The 18,816-nt window shown below is 38.4% G+C and overlaps 2 protein-coding genes across 3 annotated transcripts in view; one reads left to right on the plus strand and one right to left on the minus strand.

Annotated features, from left to right (window-relative positions):
• LOC134811686 (ribosomal protein S6 kinase beta-1-like) overlaps positions 1–2,594 on the minus strand; it is a 97,039-nt gene extending 94,445 nt beyond the window's left edge. The window contains 1 exon segment of the mRNA XM_063818709.1: positions 2,576–2,594. The gene's annotated coding sequence lies outside the window, so the exon portion shown is untranslated.
• LOC134811687 (tubby protein homolog) lies at positions 176–15,979 on the plus strand. 2 transcript variants are annotated; one of them, XM_063818711.1, is made up of 8 exons: positions 176–335; positions 468–774; positions 1,284–1,387; positions 1,991–2,190; positions 3,308–3,461; positions 12,450–12,575; positions 12,948–13,073; positions 14,504–15,979. In XM_063818711.1, exons 1-8 carry the CDS (start codon positions 198–200, stop codon positions 14,675–14,677), a joined length of 1,329 nt encoding a protein of 442 aa, XP_063674781.1. In that variant the 5' UTR covers positions 176–197; the 3' UTR covers positions 14,678–15,979. The 2 variants fall into 2 exon arrangements, with proteins under 2 accessions (XP_063674781.1, XP_063674780.1); XM_063818710.1 differs by having other exon boundaries at positions 179–335; positions 12,435–12,575; positions 14,504–15,975.
• The last annotated feature ends 2,837 nt before the right edge of the window (positions 15,980–18,816 follow it).

Raw genomic sequence — 18,816 nt, forward strand, 5'->3', positions numbered from 1 at the left:
TGTTGAGACAAAAATAGATCAACAATCGACATTTGACAAACTGTCTGTGGTTACACAATAATATAGTATTACCAAAGCATGCTTACCCTTTTAATATTTTACTTCTCTTATCAAATTCAATTGACCAGGGAATTTCATATGATCAACCATTGCTTTAGACTCATGAAATGATTATTATATTAAAATTAATTTTAGGGATGTCTGCTAGTTGGGCCTCGCCTGGATCTGTGATAGAGACCAGCAATCAAATGGATGACGACAGTAAGATTCTTCGTCAGAAGAAATTTGAACAACAAAGAGCTATTCAACAACAGAGACAACAACAGAAAAGACAGGTACCTGAATTTCAATGAATCCAAGAAAAGTTAATTTTCGTATAATTCAGACAAATGGAACACGACTTTTTCTGAGTGCAACATTAATAATTAATTCAAAAAACCACAATAAAACAATTTCAATACTTTCAGGCCACTGGTATGGTAATCTCGAACAGTTTAGCAATAAACAGTTCCCTGTCCAACTCTCGTCCCTCGTCCGGTACAGGTGCTCGAGACGAATTCTCCCATGTAACATCCTCGCCCCAGAAAGCACGCCCCAGTGCTTCCCCCACAGCGCAACACACCAGTGTAGCTGACAAGCTTGCTGCTATGGGGATATCTTCTAATGTTGACTTCTCTGAACCGCCTCCCTCAAAATCTCCACCCTCTACCAAACCTTCTACCCCATCAGGGGGAGAGGAGGAGATGGAATTCCAGCCTGTCGCTCCTGCCCCCGGTATGTAATTACTACTGCATACCCCCGGTATGTAATTACTACTGCATCTTCACTGTTAATTGCCTTATGTTATCATAAAATATCTTGACGTGTGGCTTTCAAATAAACACACATTTATTTAATATTTCTATAATATCTACATTCTACATCAAAATTGTAAGCTTTTGATCAGTACAACTTGGTTTTAGTTTTCTGCTGTCGCCATATCTTTCGGCAAAGTTTAAGCTTCTTTCGTTTCGCTTTTGTCTTTTGATTTCGTATTATAATTCGATCATCTCCGGAATCACTTTCACATAATGACGTAGGTATCTTGTAACCAGTATGTAACCAGTATGTAACCAGTATGTAATCAGTATGTTACCAGTATGTTACCAGTATGTAACCAGTATGTAATCAGTATGTAATCAGTATGTTACCAGTATGTTACCAGTATGTAACCAGTATGTAATCAGTATGTAATCAGTATGTTACCAGTATATTACCAGTATGTAACTAGTATATGTTACCAGGTTTCCAAGAAGTCAGACCCATGACAGCCTCCTCTCGACCCAGCACAGCGAAATCATTAGGTCCCTCCAACCCTTACCCCGACCTTCCATCTCTGAACGAACGGGTAGGTGAAATAAATTGTGTAGCAATGTAGTGGTTAGCGTTCCTGACATCAGTTTAGATTTTAATGACATAATTGCACGGTGTAGGTACATAATACGGATCACAGTCTCTACGAGATACAGTTGTTGTTGCGTCCGGTTTCTAGGTTACCAGGTTACCTCACATATATCTAGTATCTACCATGGTGATTAGCGTCTAAAGTTTACAACTGTAACAAACATCACATCTGAAGTAGCTGAGTTGTCAGCAGTGAGATGATGTGAAGCAGACAAATTATGATATCTCATTATAAAAATTGAAGTTCTTTCCTTTCGTAATGAGGGAAGTCCATTACGACAACATGGTGGGGTTCCGTTATTATACATATAATCTGTATATTGTACACTGGCGTAGTGCCAAGCTCCAAGCAAGGAGTCACCTCATAACTAGCATACCTTTACCTCAAGACTGGCAATAACATTGAGTTCTAAAACAGGAGCTTGAGTGTGGGCACGAGATCATTTCAAGTATGTCAATGATGTAACGTTACTACAAGAAATAAAACGCAAATTTAAACCTTATTTTGGTTTGGTTTTGGTTTTAATTTAAATGTAAACTTCAACAGGAGGAGCTGGAAGAGTTTGCCCTGAGACCAGCACCCCAGAACCGGGACATGAAGTGTAGGATAACACGTGACAAGAAGGGTCTAGACCGGGGGATGTACCCCACTTACTATCTACACCTCGAGAGAGAGGATCACAAGAAAGTGTTCTTATTGGCGGGGAGAAGGAGAAAGAAAAGCAGCACCAGCAACTATCTTATCAGGTGTGTTATAGTTCAGCACCAGCAACTGTCTTATCAGGTGTGTTATAGTTCAGTGCACATTGCAGTGCGACTCCTTTATAATATTATGCATTAGTATGCACCTTTGATTCTGTTTTTTTGTCTAACATTATCGATTAAAAGGCGTCAACCGTGGCGTTATCATCACAATACTGATTTCATGGTGTCGGGTTCATGATATTTAAGAATTTAATGGACTCAAAACAACAAGCATGGAAGCAGAATATTTCATAGAAATTTAGCAGAAATAGAATTTAATCGATTATTTTACATACATACAGTAAAAGGATTATCTCCAGATTTGGCAAAGTTTTACATCTATCAAAGTCACGTACCTTAGTGTCGCCCTTCCCTCGGATATACCGACCAATAAATGTAATAGATTTATACTTTTGCTAGATGTAGTTTTAAATTAAATTGTATAGAAGATCCGTATTGATGCCAGTTTGCGGTCGAAATACCTGAATTGTTCTTTTGTCGGTTGATTCTTACTGTCATGAGCGACCGCGAGATCGTATCATACGCTATGTAGTATGTATACTAGTGACTGGGCAACTAAACCTCTTTTAGCTGCAACAGATTGAAACGCATCTTACACAAAAAATAAAACACGTGAACATCAGAGTAACGTTTTATCACCGAAAAATCATGTAATTCACCCCAATTTCTAGTAATATTCGCATTTCGGGCTCGCCGCCAAAAAGGGTATTTACCCATACGAGCACGACGAAAGATTTCACAGTACATAGCATTCCTACACTGTGTACCCCTTCACTATTTGAACTTAGTTAAAGAATGTTCCAGATGAGTGACTCGTAACCATGACACCACAGGTCTGATCCCTAAAATAATACACTCAATCATAGCCCCGCTATAACAGTGACTACACTGTACTGCACTGTGTGTATAATAGGTTTGTGAAGACCTGGCTCCTTTATACCACCTTCATTGCCGTGTATAACACATGATACCACCATCATTACTCATTGCCCTATATAATAATACATCATATCACCGTGTTTAACACCCAAAAATATTGTTCTCCTTACACTTCAAATACCACCATTTTTCAAATAGGTAACCCTCTACCCTCCCTCAGTGCGGACCCTACAGACCTGTCACGTGACGGTGAGAGTTACGTGGGTAAAGTAAGGAGCAACCTGGTGGGGACCAAGTTTACTATCTACGGCTCTGGACTCAACCCGGTCAAACCTCCAAAACCTGGTCCTGAGGGAACTGTCATATACCGTGAGGTAGGTCACGTTTAGAGATGTGTAGTTGCGTGGTCACGTACAGCGTGGTCACGTACAGCGTGGTCACGTACAGCGAGGTACAGCTCCTGTAGTGAGTGTAGATGTCACGTGATCATGTCACGTGATCATGTCTGATGTCAGGTGCGGTGGTGTGTGATTTTGCGGGTGTTCAGTAATGAGTATGTCTGCTGTAATTCGGTACATAATGGTCCGATGATCCAGGAACAGGTGTTGGAGCCTGGGTTTTATAGTATGTAATCTCCCAGATTTACTGATGTTGATTTATATAGCTTTGAAATGAAAAAGTTAGGCAATTCCGAGAAAGTTAATAGAATAACGCGGTAAAACACAAAATGAGCTCTTTAAATCTTAAAATATTTCAAATGATCCAAGTACAGTTACAAATAGTAATTACAAGTATCCGTCAGTTCTCACATACTGATAGCATTACCCAGACTCACCTAGGAACTGGGAAGATGATACATTGTAACAGTGAACACATTTCCCCACCATCTGAAGCACTACAAAATACAACATTTACCATTATACACTATATTATTCTAACATAAGATACTGTAGCTCATTTCTCTGTCCGTCCCCTAACATTGGCGAGATTACAAAATAAATAAAAACACATGACAATTTTCAGCCGGCCACTTTAAATCTACCGGCACAAAGTATCACCAATTAGAAGGTGCTCAAATTACTTGATGAATGCCTTTCAGTATTTTAGATCTAAGTTTGACAGAGTTTTATTTCGCTGAGTGTTTTTTTCGTGCTAAGTCACGCATTTTTAAAAATTATTATATGTATCTTTCTAGTTTCTTGGGCCCATTACATCTTTTTGATGTCGAAGGGCCTTATGAATACTGTCATTTCTCTAGCTATAGTTGTTAAAACTGACGCTGAATGGAAATACCATCGATTGAACATGAAATCCACAAAACTGGCACAGGCACCTATGAAGTTTGTCACTTACTCCTTTATAACACTTACTCCTATACAGTTGCAGTATACACTTACTCCTATACAGTTGCAGTATACACTTAATCCTAAAAGCTGCTAATTGAGCATGGAAATCTGAAATGCTTTCCTCTTGTAAGCTTACCCAGGGCCAGACTCTCAAAAAAAAAGTATAGAAGTTCTATCTTCAAATTGTGTGAGCCAAACAAGAGAAAGAGAATCAATAAGATTCTATTGTTCAATGTTCCACTGCTTTCATCAGTGTATTATTGCGGGCGAGGGGATGTGCACTGTGCAGTATGCACCTCAAAGCGGCTTCATTAGAACACAACATGACATCAGAAAATTACACCCTACGTAATAAAACACTGAACATAGTACCTTTAACTTCTGGGGTGTACCTTCGAATATTTTAATGTTAATCTTTATTTAATTAGATTTCACATCTTTTTTTGACCAGTGGCTTACAAGCTTCTGGGTCCTGTTTCGAGGTTTTTTGAGTGGATTTTTAGGGCCCTGGCATTTGCCGACAAAGCGGTTTTTATATTTCCGTTTTATAATCCTGTTGATTTGTATATACCGTTTTGAAAATTTTTCAAATCTAAATCTAAATCTGTTGCCATGGGGTGGCAAGTCCCCATACATCGTGGTCCGGTAGGTAGTTTCATTGCGTCCTAATACAATAATAATATATTATATATTGTTGTCTTGTAAATTTATTAATATTTGGGACTCAGGCCGCATGTATTAAAGGCCACTCTTAAAAATACTATTTATGTTTTATGTAACTTACTGTCACCAGGAATTGCGATTTTATGATTTTGGTATAAAATGTACATACTATGCATTCTTGATGTTCACCACCAATATCTCCATGTCTTAAATCCAGAATCTGGGTCCCGGCGTCGGTTCCTTAGCTCCCTGTTGTATGCCAAATTAGCTGAAGACAAACTTCGCAGCTTTGGTAGGCACTAGGCAGCAAGATTTAAACTATACCAGCTTGTTGCTTAACGAACCAAGGGACAGGAGATCCTCACGAAGAGTTGCTAAATCTATTAATTTGCGGGGGAACCTATTAATTTGTTCAGCAGCCCACTGTCCACTGCCCAGCTTGTTAGAGCTCACACCCCACTACTTAACTAACCAAATAGTCACGTGTTCATTAATTCTTATCCCAGGAAAAAGCTCTGATTTTCTACCGTCACGTCATCGTTACTTTACTTTGTTAATGTTCAAAGAAAGTTCGAGATTATCTTAATATCCTCACCATGATGCTACGTCAGACGTTATAAAACACATTCTTGCATTACAATATTTATTTAACAGTCGCTGCATCAGTCCACGTACAAAGTAGCTTGTTAATGTGACACGACGATGATGCTTACCTAAGAGTAGGGCGGCGGTGAGGGACCAGTCTGCATGACATCAGAACATTACACCCTACGTAACAACCAGTGTTTATGTGTTTTATAACTCTCTCCCTACATCTGTACTTTCGTAAGCAATCGCTGTGTTTTTGTAAGAGTGCGGAGTGAGATGTGGTAATGTGGAGTGGTAGTGCTACTGGTGAGTGCTAACTCACTAACTCAGTGCACAATGTTTAAGTGTTGATAAAGTTAAAAGTTTAAGCTACTTGATCGATCATTTAACGAAATCGTGAGCATTATCTTTCATCAAGTCGTGTCACGTCCACGACGATCAACGTACATGCTAAAACTTGACATATATAATATTATCTTGGGACTTTGAATTATAATCATCAATGTGACAGTTGTGGAGTGTTACATATAATAACCGATTGTGAAATATCTTCACATAATGTTTTCATCTATGTGGTCCTATATGGGCAGATCCATGTGACTACGTTTAGTATGTTGCCTAATTTGGCAGAAGAGCTGTGCTGCTCTAATACTGACAATTTATATCTCTTCGTGATAAACGGATTAAACGGATTAAACAATTCAAAAGTCAAATTACATGGTATATAAAAATTTCAACTTAAAACTTGCAATATATTATATATAATATAATACATAATTATATATATATAATATATATCATAATATAATATATTAATAAGTTGTGGCTTGGTTTCCAAAGAGTGATCAACTGCTGACAAGTGACAAGCAGGAGCATTATCTTGCACTGAAGATTGGTATTTTTCATTACTATATCATGAAACGGTTCGTATGCCCGCAGATTTGAGTGTTACTATATCATGAAACGGTTCGTATGCCCGCAGATTTGAGTGTTACTATATCATGAAACAGTTCGTATGCCCGCATATTTGAGTGTTACTATATCATGAAACAGTTTGTATGCCCGCAGATTTGAGTGTTACTGTATCATGAAACGGTTCGTATGCCCGCATATTTGAGTGTTTGAGTTTCTCTTTGTTTTGAAATATAATATAATAATTAACTGAATATATTATAATACAATTTAAATTGTTTTAAAATATATAAGCCAACTTGATGCATATATTATGTTAACTTTGGCGAAGTTTTTATTTTTTAGCTATTCTTAATTTTCTTCAATGGAGTAACAGAATTGCTTGAAGCAAAATTCATCCAGATTTATTTTGCTTCAAGTAATTCTTAGTGAACAGCAAAATCATATTCTCACCCTTGATGGTGGTTCAGATGACGTCGATCTAAAAAATGGTTGTTGTCCTCTCAGTCTTCACCGATACTATTTATATATATAAACTGAACTTAACACTTCAAGTTTAAAGTATATAAACCAGTTGATTTTTGACGTCACGTCGTTAACCGGCTAGAGCTCTCAAACATTTAATCTGACATTTAATCTGACAGTTGGGTGATCAAATGTCATGTTGGGAGATAAACTGTCCTGAGACACGCCCACTTCTGATTGCCTCACCAACTCATCACTAAAACATATAATCTCCCTCAATACCACGTGACACTGACACAAAACCATAGCATTACTTCTGAAGTTTATCTAGTTATTCTCGAACATTCCCCATCGAATCTGATCCAGCTCTGCAGTAGGCACATTTTATAAACGCTAGTGCCGTGAGACGGTAAGCCTAACTACTTGACTCTTTCGCAAGCTCCAGATATTTCCCTCTATTTGGCATAATTACAGAGCAGCGGTTATCCAGTATTTATGCCCTCGCGCCTTAAACAGTGGTAGTAGTGCCTGTCAACTTACCTCTAAAGTAATATCACGTTATAGTATTAAGTAAGTTATTAAGTAACATTATATATATATAAAGGTGTGCGGTAAGTTATCAACCAAGGAGCGGCAGCATCCGCGCGCTGTACGGAGTGGTACTGCTCCCTTTTATTTGGTAGTGAGCTGGTCGGGGTAGTGTCTGGGTAGTGGATATTTACTATTTACTATTTACCACCCGCCAACAAGAGTGCCCGCCATGTCTGGAATGGTGTACGGAAACATTTAATAGATACTCGAGAATTGGTAACAGAGCAATTTAATGAACTTGGCACCCCTAAATTCAGAGTAACAAAAGATTAAAGACGATTATACCTACTTCGCTTTGTCCAGCGACGCTGTGAGCAAAAATTTATTTTACAATTTATATCACAATTTATATTACGCTAAAAGCTCGAAATTTGAAAGCCACCTTTTTTTGGTACCTTGGTAGAAATAGCTTGTCACGTGGGTATAGATGGTGTATCACGTGGTATAACTGATGGTGTGTCACGTGGTATAGATGGTGTGTCAATGAAACAACTTGTATACAGAACAATGCATCTTTCTACGCGGTAGTGTGGTGACATCAGAAAGAGAAAGCAAAAAGTGTCGTTCACACCAAAAATTATAAAATCTTTTGTTGTTTACATTTTATTCAAAATAGCAACAGCTGGCAATATTCAAGTGGAATTCGCACCGTGAATTTAATAAGCTACTTTCTCATGCATTTTGCATGTTAGCACTTTACTAGTCTTTCTTGTGAGGTAACCATGAAATATCACTTAAGATTATAATCTAGGTGACTAGGTCTTATAGTGCATATTATATAGTGTAACTTCTAATTTGACGAAATTATGTATTAGAATTGCTAACAGGCAATTATAGGAATCGTTTGTGTATCACAAATCCGAATCCACAAATTGTGATACTTTTATTCTAATTTGTTCTCTTAACGTCGTGAAGGTTCTCTGAAATCAATTACATATTGTCTTGATCACTATTAAATAAATAACTACCAGATAAAATGAATTTGTCAGCTATTCATAGATAATCGATAATTGAATTTGTAATACTTGCGTTAAAATTCGTTCTCTCGATGTAATTTAGTTCCTCCGATGAAATAGTTGAAGTATCTTGTTTAAGGGGGCCGGGTGGGGGGGGGGGGGGGGTTTAATGCTTCTTGTTTAGCTCTTGTAATATAATATAACGGTTCAGTGCGATACAAATTCTAATATTGTCTGCAAGGCATCGGATAATAGCGACAGAAACATGATACGATAAAGATGAATTGTCGATAAAGATGAATTGTGATGTGCCATTGACCTGTTTTGTGCCATCAACTCAGGAGGAGATCAGTGTTTGAGAATTAGTATCAAGATCAGTATTCAATGATCAAGACATTACAAACTGTTAACCTGTGATGAATCTATAATCCATTAGACCAATTAAGGAGTCACAAAGCTGCTAATATTGACTGTTTTGTATCTACTTATCAAGGTGTTAAACACTGAACGGCACTATGACTGGTCTAGTATTATTAGAAGTCATCACCAACTTGATAGCAAATTTAAGACTTTAAGAGAGTTGACACTATATAAATCCTTTCTGCTCGAAACATACTTTATAAGATCACGTCATGCTATCAAAGTGCAACTTCTTTGTGATAATATAATTGAACTGGCAAAGGTACTTCAAACCTCCTTTTATGAGACATGAAATGAAAAATAAAAGAAGTACTATAATACCGCCGAGAAAGTGGTTATATTACTATAAAAGGTATATAAAGGTGGAATTGTGAGGCAAAAAGGATGGATCCATTTACCTCCATTTGTGTCACCCTGTGAATCAATACTTGTCTAATTTAACCATCGCTATAATATCCGAATATAATCTGTGACGGTTATGATAGCTAAATGTGAGAATAATACTCCACCCTAAGCAACTCCTTTCAAAAAGAATGTAGCCAAGTATTTTGAATATTTTGTGTATTTTGAATATCTACTGTTGAAAATAGGAATATATCCTGTGAATTCATTTCCAATGACCAAATTTGGTGCGATATTATCCAAGTTTTTGTTTGTGTCGTCAGACTTTACGATAGTCCTACAGAAAAACAGATAAATGCTTCAATAGTATTAGCTTCTCGGCAAAGAAAATGAAAAAGTTCAACTCTGCACTAATAACTCAAGAACACGTTGAACTAAAACCACATTCTGTGGATAAATAACGCACGTTGGAGCACACATTGTTGTACTATCTACAATCTACATCGTACACAGTGCTACATCGCACACAGTGCTACATCGCACACAGTGCTACATCGCACACAGTTCTACATCGCACACAGTGCTACATCGCACACAGTGCTACATCGCACACAGTGCTACATCGCACACAGTGCTACATCGCACACAGTGCTACATCGCACACAGTGCTACATCGCACACAGTGCTACATCGCACACAGTGCTACATCGCACACAGTGCTACATCGCACACAGTGCTACATCGCACACAGTGCTACATCGCACACAGTGCTACATCGCACACAGTGCTACATCGCACACAGTGCTACATCGCACACAGTGCTACATCGCACACAGTGCTACATCGCACACAGTGCTACATCGCACACAGTGCTACATCGCACACAGTGCTACATCGCACACAGTGCTACATCGCACACAGTGCTACATCGCACACAGTGCTACATCGCACACAGTGCTACATCGCACACAGTGCTACATCGCACACAGTGCTACATCGCACACAGTGCTACATCGCACACAGTGCTACATCGCACACAGTGCTACATCGCACACAGTGCTACATCGCACACAGTGTTATTACAGAAAGTCTGATAACACAGAACTGTTCCTAACAGTAATCTGTCTGCTAGATTACTGTAACAGCTGAAGGTGTGGAGGGGGGGAGGAGGGAGCGGAGGAGGGAGGGAGGGAGGGAGGAGGGAGGAGGGAGGGAGGGAGGGAGGGAGGGAGGAGGGAGGGAGGGAGGGAGGGAGGGAGGGAGGGAGGGAGGGAGGGAGGGAGGGAGGGAGGGAGGGAGGGAGGGAGGGAGGGAGGAGGGAGGGAGGGAGGGAGGGAGGGAGGGAGGGAGGAGGGAGGGAGGGAGGGAGGGAGGGAGGGAGGGAGGGAGGGAGGGAGGGAGGGAGGGAGGGAGGGAGGGAGGGAGGGAGGGAGGGAGGGAGGGAGGGAGGGAGGGAGGGAGGGAGGGAGAGAAGGATCACGAATGGCTCAATGGTACTAACGAACTGTCCTGATAATCCTAGCGCTAAATAGTAACCTTTATACTGGGGATTGGTCAGTTTGTTCAATAGGGAGTAGGTTTTTTGGCTGGGACCTAGAACACTGTTATTTGGCCAGCGCTGGGTTTTTAGAAAAAATAACATATTTAGTTTTACAAAATATAATAATAATAAGTTTTACAAATTACTTTTACTGACAAGTAGGGAGGTGGTTAAGTATGTTTAGTCGTGTGATCAAGTTATTCTAGGATGAAAGTTAATAGATTAAAAATGTTTTAACGTGAAGCAACTGATAGATAGGATAAGAAAGACTAATCAGTTTTTCACTTAGCTATTGTGTCAAACCTACACTAGCGTAATCATTTGGAAACCCCCCTCCCAACTCGGCTGATTACGTAATATGTGAAAGACCCCTAAGCAAAACTGTACTGCTGAGCTGTACGGAGAGCTGTACGGAGATAGCTGAGCTGTACGGAGAGCTGTACGGAGAGCTGTACGGAGATAGCTGAATTTCTCTAGTTGTGTAATAACTTACATTGAACTCGTTCATCTCAACACTCAACAGCAGCTCATGTATTGTACATTTCATTCAATGTTCGGTATTTGATGAGTGATAATATACAACCTGTGAATGTGTGCAAGCAAAGCTTGACATGTCTGATTGTTATGTAGATAGTACATGATCATAGTAATGAATAGATAATAAATTGTAAATACATAGTCCGGCTTGAGCTACTAGACAATCAATCTTTTACAGATTCCCTCATTATTCATGTTGAAACCACTACCTTTTGACAATATCATGATCCCCGGCGCTGTACTGTGTACGCAACGACATTAGAAAATGAGCTTGAGCTATGAGCCGGGTAGTTGGGTAAATATATCACATGTGTTTGTGTACCGTGGAGTTCACCCGCACTAGATCCTCTGACACACGATGAACTGCTTATTAATTCACAGGATGGAATATTGGAGAATATTGCGTAAGGCTTCAGCAGGTCCCACCTACCTCCGGGGACAAATATTAATAACATTAGACTGGACCTCCATTGTGCGCTCTCTCAATGCGAGTTAATTGTGATTGTAGTATTAACATGATATGATTTTCTAAAGTCTAGAACACACCTGAGATAAAATTGATAGAGGACCTGATTACATGTTGGTAGGGCCTGATTTATCATAACTCTTCAATAATGGGGTATCTTAGTGAAGCCCTTGTCGGGGTAAATGGATTTTATACTTTGATCCTACCGCCTGCCTAATATTATTATTTTGGGTTTTTGACAGCTCTTGAGCAATGCAACCTACTTTTTTGAAAAAATGAATCGTAATGATGGGTCTTACCGTAATCATAAAAGATAATACATAAAATGGTAACAGGTGGACGGTGGTCGAAGGTTTTTGTTTACCGATTCAGACGAGCATGAATTATATATATCATTGACTTCTCAGATTTGTCTCAACCGTCTCAATTTGTTAATTTCCAAAAAATTAAATATAAAAATGTACAATTAAGTTGTTTTACTCCCAGATTTAGTAGAAGATATGAACTGTGCACTAATCCAGGTCCCCCCTGCTCAGGAGCTAGCATCAGTTGTGTACAGTACGAACGTGTTGGGCTTCAAGGGACCCAGGAAGATGACAGTGTTAATACCAGGCATGACTGGCGATCGAGAGAGGGTCGAGATACGTCCTGAATCAGAACATGTGAGTTTTAAAGAATAGTATACATTATACATTATAATTTATAATACATTATACATAAATAGAGGGTGTGGGGTTTGGTCAAATTCAAGTTCTTATTAACTTACGTCTAAGACGGAAACAGTTTCTTCGAGTAATGTTTTTATATTGTGTTGCACGAATAATGTTTTTATATTGTGTTGCACGAATAATGCGTCAGAACATTTGCATTTGTAAAGGGTGGGAATCTTGCAGATACTGCCTGACGTTGCCTTCTTTAGTAATCCAGATTCCAGCTCTCAAGTGAATTCAGTATTATGTAGCCATTCGAACCGGTCTCTTTTCTGAAAGCCGTTGATAAAGAATGACCAATTTAATTAATTTCAAACTCTTCAGCACTCGATACTGGAGCGTTACAAGAGAGGAGAAGCGGGTAATCTGCTCGAACTTCACAACAAGACGCCTGTTTGGAACGACGAAACTCAGAGCTACGTCCTTAATTTCCACGGTCGCGTCACTCAGGTACAATAACACAGATCTTTTAGTGGAGGTTGCACAATAATATGTCTAGTATACAATGCATCTTATCTGACCTGCGTGATTCTTGAGGTCACATTCATTGTTTGAATATAATAGCAAAAGACCTGGTTGATAGTGGGTAGGATGAGCCAATGGCTCCCACCTCCATCTTAATTTAAAACCGAATATGGTTCGCTGAGCCGTTTTATTTTCTGATATATACGAGACTGTAATTTAACAATCAACTCCCACTATTGACCAATCACATCCCCGAGATAATATCACATGTCAAACCAAACATCTCCAACCTCCCCAACCAAACCTATCCTCGTACAAACTAACCAATTCTTCTGCTATCTTATAGTCGATACCTTCTTCTTGCGAATTGTGCAGTAGAAATGATAACCACAGTTACCTGCGATATAAACACAATGTTAGGCTGTTTAGTGGTTGAAGGCAGAATTTAAGGGGGTTAAATCGGCTCTTTCCTCTGGATCTGGATAGTCGAATTACTCCCTGGCCCCTCCTTTATTAATCGAATATCAAGCTTTGCTTTGAAGACTACAACGTTTAATAAAGACTGCAAATCATGACCATCCTAAGAGTGCTCACTTTCCATGAGAATATTGGACAGCTATACTCTAGATTTAAACCACAGTTTCCATTACGAAGGAGAACAATCCAGGCTACTAGGTGCTTTGAAAGTTTCTCCTGCAGAGCTATCCGAACAATACCAGACACTCATTAGCAACGAGCTCTTTAGCTTTATACCGTATTAAATTACACGGCGTGAATAGTTTAGGTGGGTGTGTATAGGATCACCAAGGAAGCAAAGGGGCGAATATCGTATTGTACCTCACATTACCATGACAACAATATTAGCATCATGACCAAAATAATATTACCATAGGCAACGTTTAGCTGCAGGGCGAGCTAGCTCTTTCAGCTCTCTGCTGCTCGGAGCTATTAATCACGGCATAGCATTGGTAGAAGTGTTTATCACGTTGCTTTGTCAAGCAATACAGCTCCATCAGATCCGAACTAATCTTTAAATTGCACTGAAATTATTATATATGAGGCCGGTCATTTTAGAAAACATTATCCGATATGAGGTTTTAAGCGTACTGTACGTGGATTGTCTTGTTTATCTGTTATTTATTTATAGAGTATTAATGTTTGCTATTTAATTAGTCTCCGTAAGTTGCTTCAACACCTGGTAACGGACAGTTTCATTGTAAGATTTCTATTGTGTAGGGTGCGACCCCCTAGTGTGCATTATAGAGAGATGGGGCGCAATTATCAAGGTTTCTTGATCTGCAAACATATAGCAGGAACTATACCAAACATGGCTATAACTTAGTATATTTTGAATTTGTTAGCATGTTTAAATTTAGTTAAATCGCAAAATTTGTTTAACCAGAATAACATTGCAGGCGTCAGTGAAGAACTTTCAAATAATCCACGACAACGACCCCGACTACATCGTAATGCAGTTTGGACGTGTTTCTGAGGAAATATTCACCATGGACTTTAAATACCCCTTATGTGCTTTACAAGCATTTGCCATCGCTTTATCTTCCTTCGACGGGAAAATAGCTTGTGAATGACTCAATGTAGTATGTCCTCAGACACTTTATTGTTCTATTTCTTTACTTTATATATAAATAGTGTAGGACACATTATCAGAATTTGAGGAATGTATCCTCCTGGCTTGGTTGCCATGGATACTCATTCCCAAAACTCAGAGTCTTTGTACTTGGAATATTCAGAGAGTAACATGATCTTATCGTGATTAATTTATTTTCCCTTTTATTCGTACAACGATGTATATATGTTTTAAATGTTAAAAATGTTGATTATGTGTATTAAGTAAAAAAACTGCTACGATGAATTTATTATGAATTAGGGTAGCGTTAAAATTCATTAAAATATTGTAAACAGATGATATTATTAAACAATGATGATGTTTTTGAATAATATAATTTATGAAATGGGACCTAAATTCTTACCTCTTTATAGGAAATCTCATAGATTTTCGCAAGGATTTCCTAAACACTGTTATACGATTTTTAGTTTTATGGAATGTTATACCGGGCATTTAATTGGTAACTAATTGATAATTGATACCATAGACTGAAATCAACAAGACAATCAGTCGAATAACCCTTGATCAATCTTATATTATGAAGGAATTGGGCGACATCCCACAATAAGTTGAGAATATTATTTGATTATTATATGTTTTAGATGAGGATAGCCGGATCTATCACAGTATATTTAAATCAAGGAGATATTTTACTCATTCATAGATTGATATATAAAAGGGCGATTCATGCCCCAGTTGATATATACCTTAGTTCAGATGTTATGATTTTAATGTGTTCAACAAGTCTGTGTACAAAAGAATTACGTGTTTAGAAAGTTTAGCAGTATTTTATCCTTAGGTAACCGTCAGTAGGTTTGTAATCGTAGCTCGCACAAAGTTTAACGAAGTGAATTTGCAGTTGCGAGATTACAGTGCGTTATTTTAGTAGCGGAAGAAGAAGCAGCTCTGATTGGAGAGTCTGATATGAGACTTTATCAGTGTTTATAAAGGCTTGATTTGTCTCTCGTGTGAAGTGTCATATTGTGTCATGTTGTCGTTGTTTTAGCTGACATTTTGATGTCAAACTTTCGTGTTTTAATTTAGGGTCTGTACATGTTGTGTGCCTTATATAGTCTTATTTCCGTGCAGAGAACAGGAATTTCAGAATTTGTCTGTCATACCCTGAAATATGTACGTGGTTTGAGATGTTCACCTACCGTCCTAACAAGCAACTTAAAGCCGGAAGAAAATTCAAATTTTCGTAGTCATGTTTTTGTTTCGGGTAATATTGGACTAAAGAATCGAACAAATATCTGTTTCAAATAATCGGCGTTTTATTGTTTCACAGACAAATGATCTACCGGAGATAAGAGAAACAAGATAACAGAGTACACGTCTAATCTTATCATACTCATTACATTCCGAATGTAAATACTTAGAAACATACCAGCTAATCACCCATTGTTTCACAAAGTCACATTTAAAATTTCGAGTTTAGGACCCATGATTAGGAGAAACTTGATACGTGTAATTCAACAAATATTCTCCTATTCATGTTCACGATATTCCACATCGAGGATAATGTTCGCCAGAGATCTTTATCTCTAACACATGCGCGGTTACTAGTCTTTTATGAGGGGGAATTATTACACAGTTACACCATTGTGATTTTAGGAGACGAGTTTAACACTCTCCCCTGGGGACTGGGTCAAGTCTGGTAAAACTACACAGTGTCGACAATAAAAAGGGCATGACAAGGGCCCCACACCGGCCACCATATGGCAACTAACCGGCGTGTCACAGCATCTGTCAGATTATATGTAAATGTATTGCTCCAGAGAGTTTGTCAATTAAGGACAAATGTTACTCCGTCAAGGTTGTATGAATTTCTGAGAATATGTTGTATCGTGATATAGATATCTGTTCAGGTTGTGTGTACTGTGTGATGTGTATGTGAGCCGTGAGGGCCAGTCTGTGAGTGAGATGTTATTCAGTAGCATGTTGAGTGAGATGTTATTCAGTGGCATGTTGAGTGAGATGTTATTCAGTGACATGTTGAGTGAGATGTTATTCAGTGGCATGTTGAGTGAGATGTTATTCAGTGGCATGTTGAGTGAGATTTTATTTAGTGGCATGTTGAGTGAGATGTTATTCAGTGGCATGTTGAGTGAGATGTTATTCAGTGACATGTTGAGTGAGATGTTATTCAGTGGCATGTTGAGTGAGATGTTATTCAGTGGCATGTTGAGTGAGATTTTATTTAGTGGCATGTTGAGTGAGATGTTATTCAGTGACATGTTGAGTGAGATGTTATTCAGTGGCATGTTAAGTGAGATGTTATTCAGTGGCATGTTGAGTGAGATGTTATTCAGTGGCATGTTGAGTGAGATTTTATTCAGTGGCATGTTGAGTGAGATGTTATTCAGTCATTCAGTGGCATGTTGAGTGAGATGTTATTCAGTGGCATGTTGAGTGAGATGTTATTCAGTGGCATGTTGAGTGAGATTTTATTCAGTGGCATGTTGAGTGAGATGTTATTCAGTGACATGTTGAGTGAGATGTTATTCAGTGGCATGTTGAGTGAGATGTTATTCAGTGGCATGTTGAGTGAGATGTTATTCAGTGGCATGTTGAGTGAGATGTTATTCAGTGGCATGTTGAGTGAGATGTTATTCAGTGGCATGTTGAGTGAGATGTTATTCAGTGGCATGTTGAGTGAGATTTTATTCAGTGGCATGTTGAGTGAGATGTTATTCAGTGGCATGTTGAGTGAGATGTTATTCAGTGACATGTTGAGTGAGATTTTATTCAGTGGCATGTTGAGTGAGATGTTATTCAGTGGCATGTTGAGTGAGATGTTATTCAGTGGCATGTTGAGTGAGATGTTATTCAGTGGCATGTTGAGTAAGATGTTATTCAGTGGCATGTTGAGTGAGATGTTATTCAGTGGCATGTTGAGTGAGATGTTATTCAGTGGCATGTTGAGTGAGATGTTATTCAGTGGCATGTTGAGTGAGATGTTATTCAGTGGCATGTTGAGTGAGATGTTATTCAGTGGCATGTTGAGTGAGATGTTATTCAGTGACATGTTGAGTGAGATTTTATTCAGTGACATGTTGAGTAAGATTTTATTCAGTGGCATGTTGAGTGAGATTTTATTCAGTGGCATGCCTCCAGACGATCCTGTCTACTCAGTACTCTCTCTCTTTCTGTTCGAGGTCTATTAGTGAATATCAAGGTGCGGCTAGTAATAAGTTACTAGATCTAATATTGGCTCGCACAGGGTTTCATAGAAAACGAGAACATCGTCTATTTTATGGTGTTTCATGAGATATAACATGAGATAAACAATGTGTTTCTAGCTAGTTCAAAAGTATGATATTTATCTTCATGAAGTTCTTTGTCATATCTTAAAAGTATTGGCGGAAAGCAAACTTTAGTTATTGATGCTTGAGTGTAAGAAAAATCGCTAGTTTATTCATGATAATTATCCTATTTTCGTCGATTTGTAAGCCCTACGACTGGTCCAAAAAGTAACAGTTTATTGAAAGCATGACAAGACTTTGAGATCGATGTTATATATATAAAGTCTATATTAAAGACTTTGGCTCTTGGGCTGACATATTATGCGATCTCTGTTCAGTATGGAGTGATATTGTAGACTAGTATCTATTTAAATAATACTCTACACTTTATAAATACTTGCAGGCTACAAATGTTAGTTCTGTAGTAGACTGCCAGTAGGTGAGTTTCCCTCGGTTATCAATAAATCACCATGACAACCGTTAAATAAATGATCTTCATACTAATTGAAAGACGCTTGAACTTATTTTTGGGATTTCCATATAAAAGGGTAAGGCTTACAATAACAGGGAATATTTCCTGGTTGTAATTTGGTTGGCATGGTGCGGTACACCAAAAAATTGTTGACTGCCATGAAAATTATATTGATGATTGGCAAAGAGGCGACGCGCATGTCCATATTTGTGGCGCGCAAAATACTTCTTGTATTTAAACTAGAAAATTTCAGCAGCAAGTGTAACTTTTTAGAATTTTTCCGATACCAAATAAATTGCGACAATTGAATTACGATTATACTACTACTGCATGTGGCTATATCATCAAATTATATAATCCACACAATAGAGGGTTTGCTTGCCA

Source organism: Bolinopsis microptera, chromosome 2 (genome assembly GCF_026151205.1).
Source record: "Bolinopsis microptera isolate Bmic1 chromosome 2, MBARI_Bmic_1.0, whole genome shotgun sequence".
In the NCBI taxonomy this organism is placed as follows: domain Eukaryota; kingdom Metazoa; phylum Ctenophora; class Tentaculata; order Lobata; family Bolinopsidae; genus Bolinopsis; species Bolinopsis microptera.

What these genes read in the sequence shown, in the direction of transcription:
- LOC134811687 (XM_063818710.1), top strand. Translation starts at nt 198, where the DNA reads ATGTCTGCTAGTTGGGCCTCGCCTGGATCTGTGATAGAGACCAGCAAT. An exon ending in ACCAGCAACTATCTTATCAG is followed by an intron (nt 2,191 to 3,307) that starts GTGTGTTATAGT and finishes ACCCTCCCTCAG; the next exon opens with TGCGGACCCTACAGACCTGT. An exon ending in GAACTGTCATATACCGTGAG is followed by an intron (nt 3,462 to 12,434) that starts GTAGGTCACGTT and finishes GCACTAATCCAG; the next exon opens with GTCCCCCCTGCTCAGGAGCT.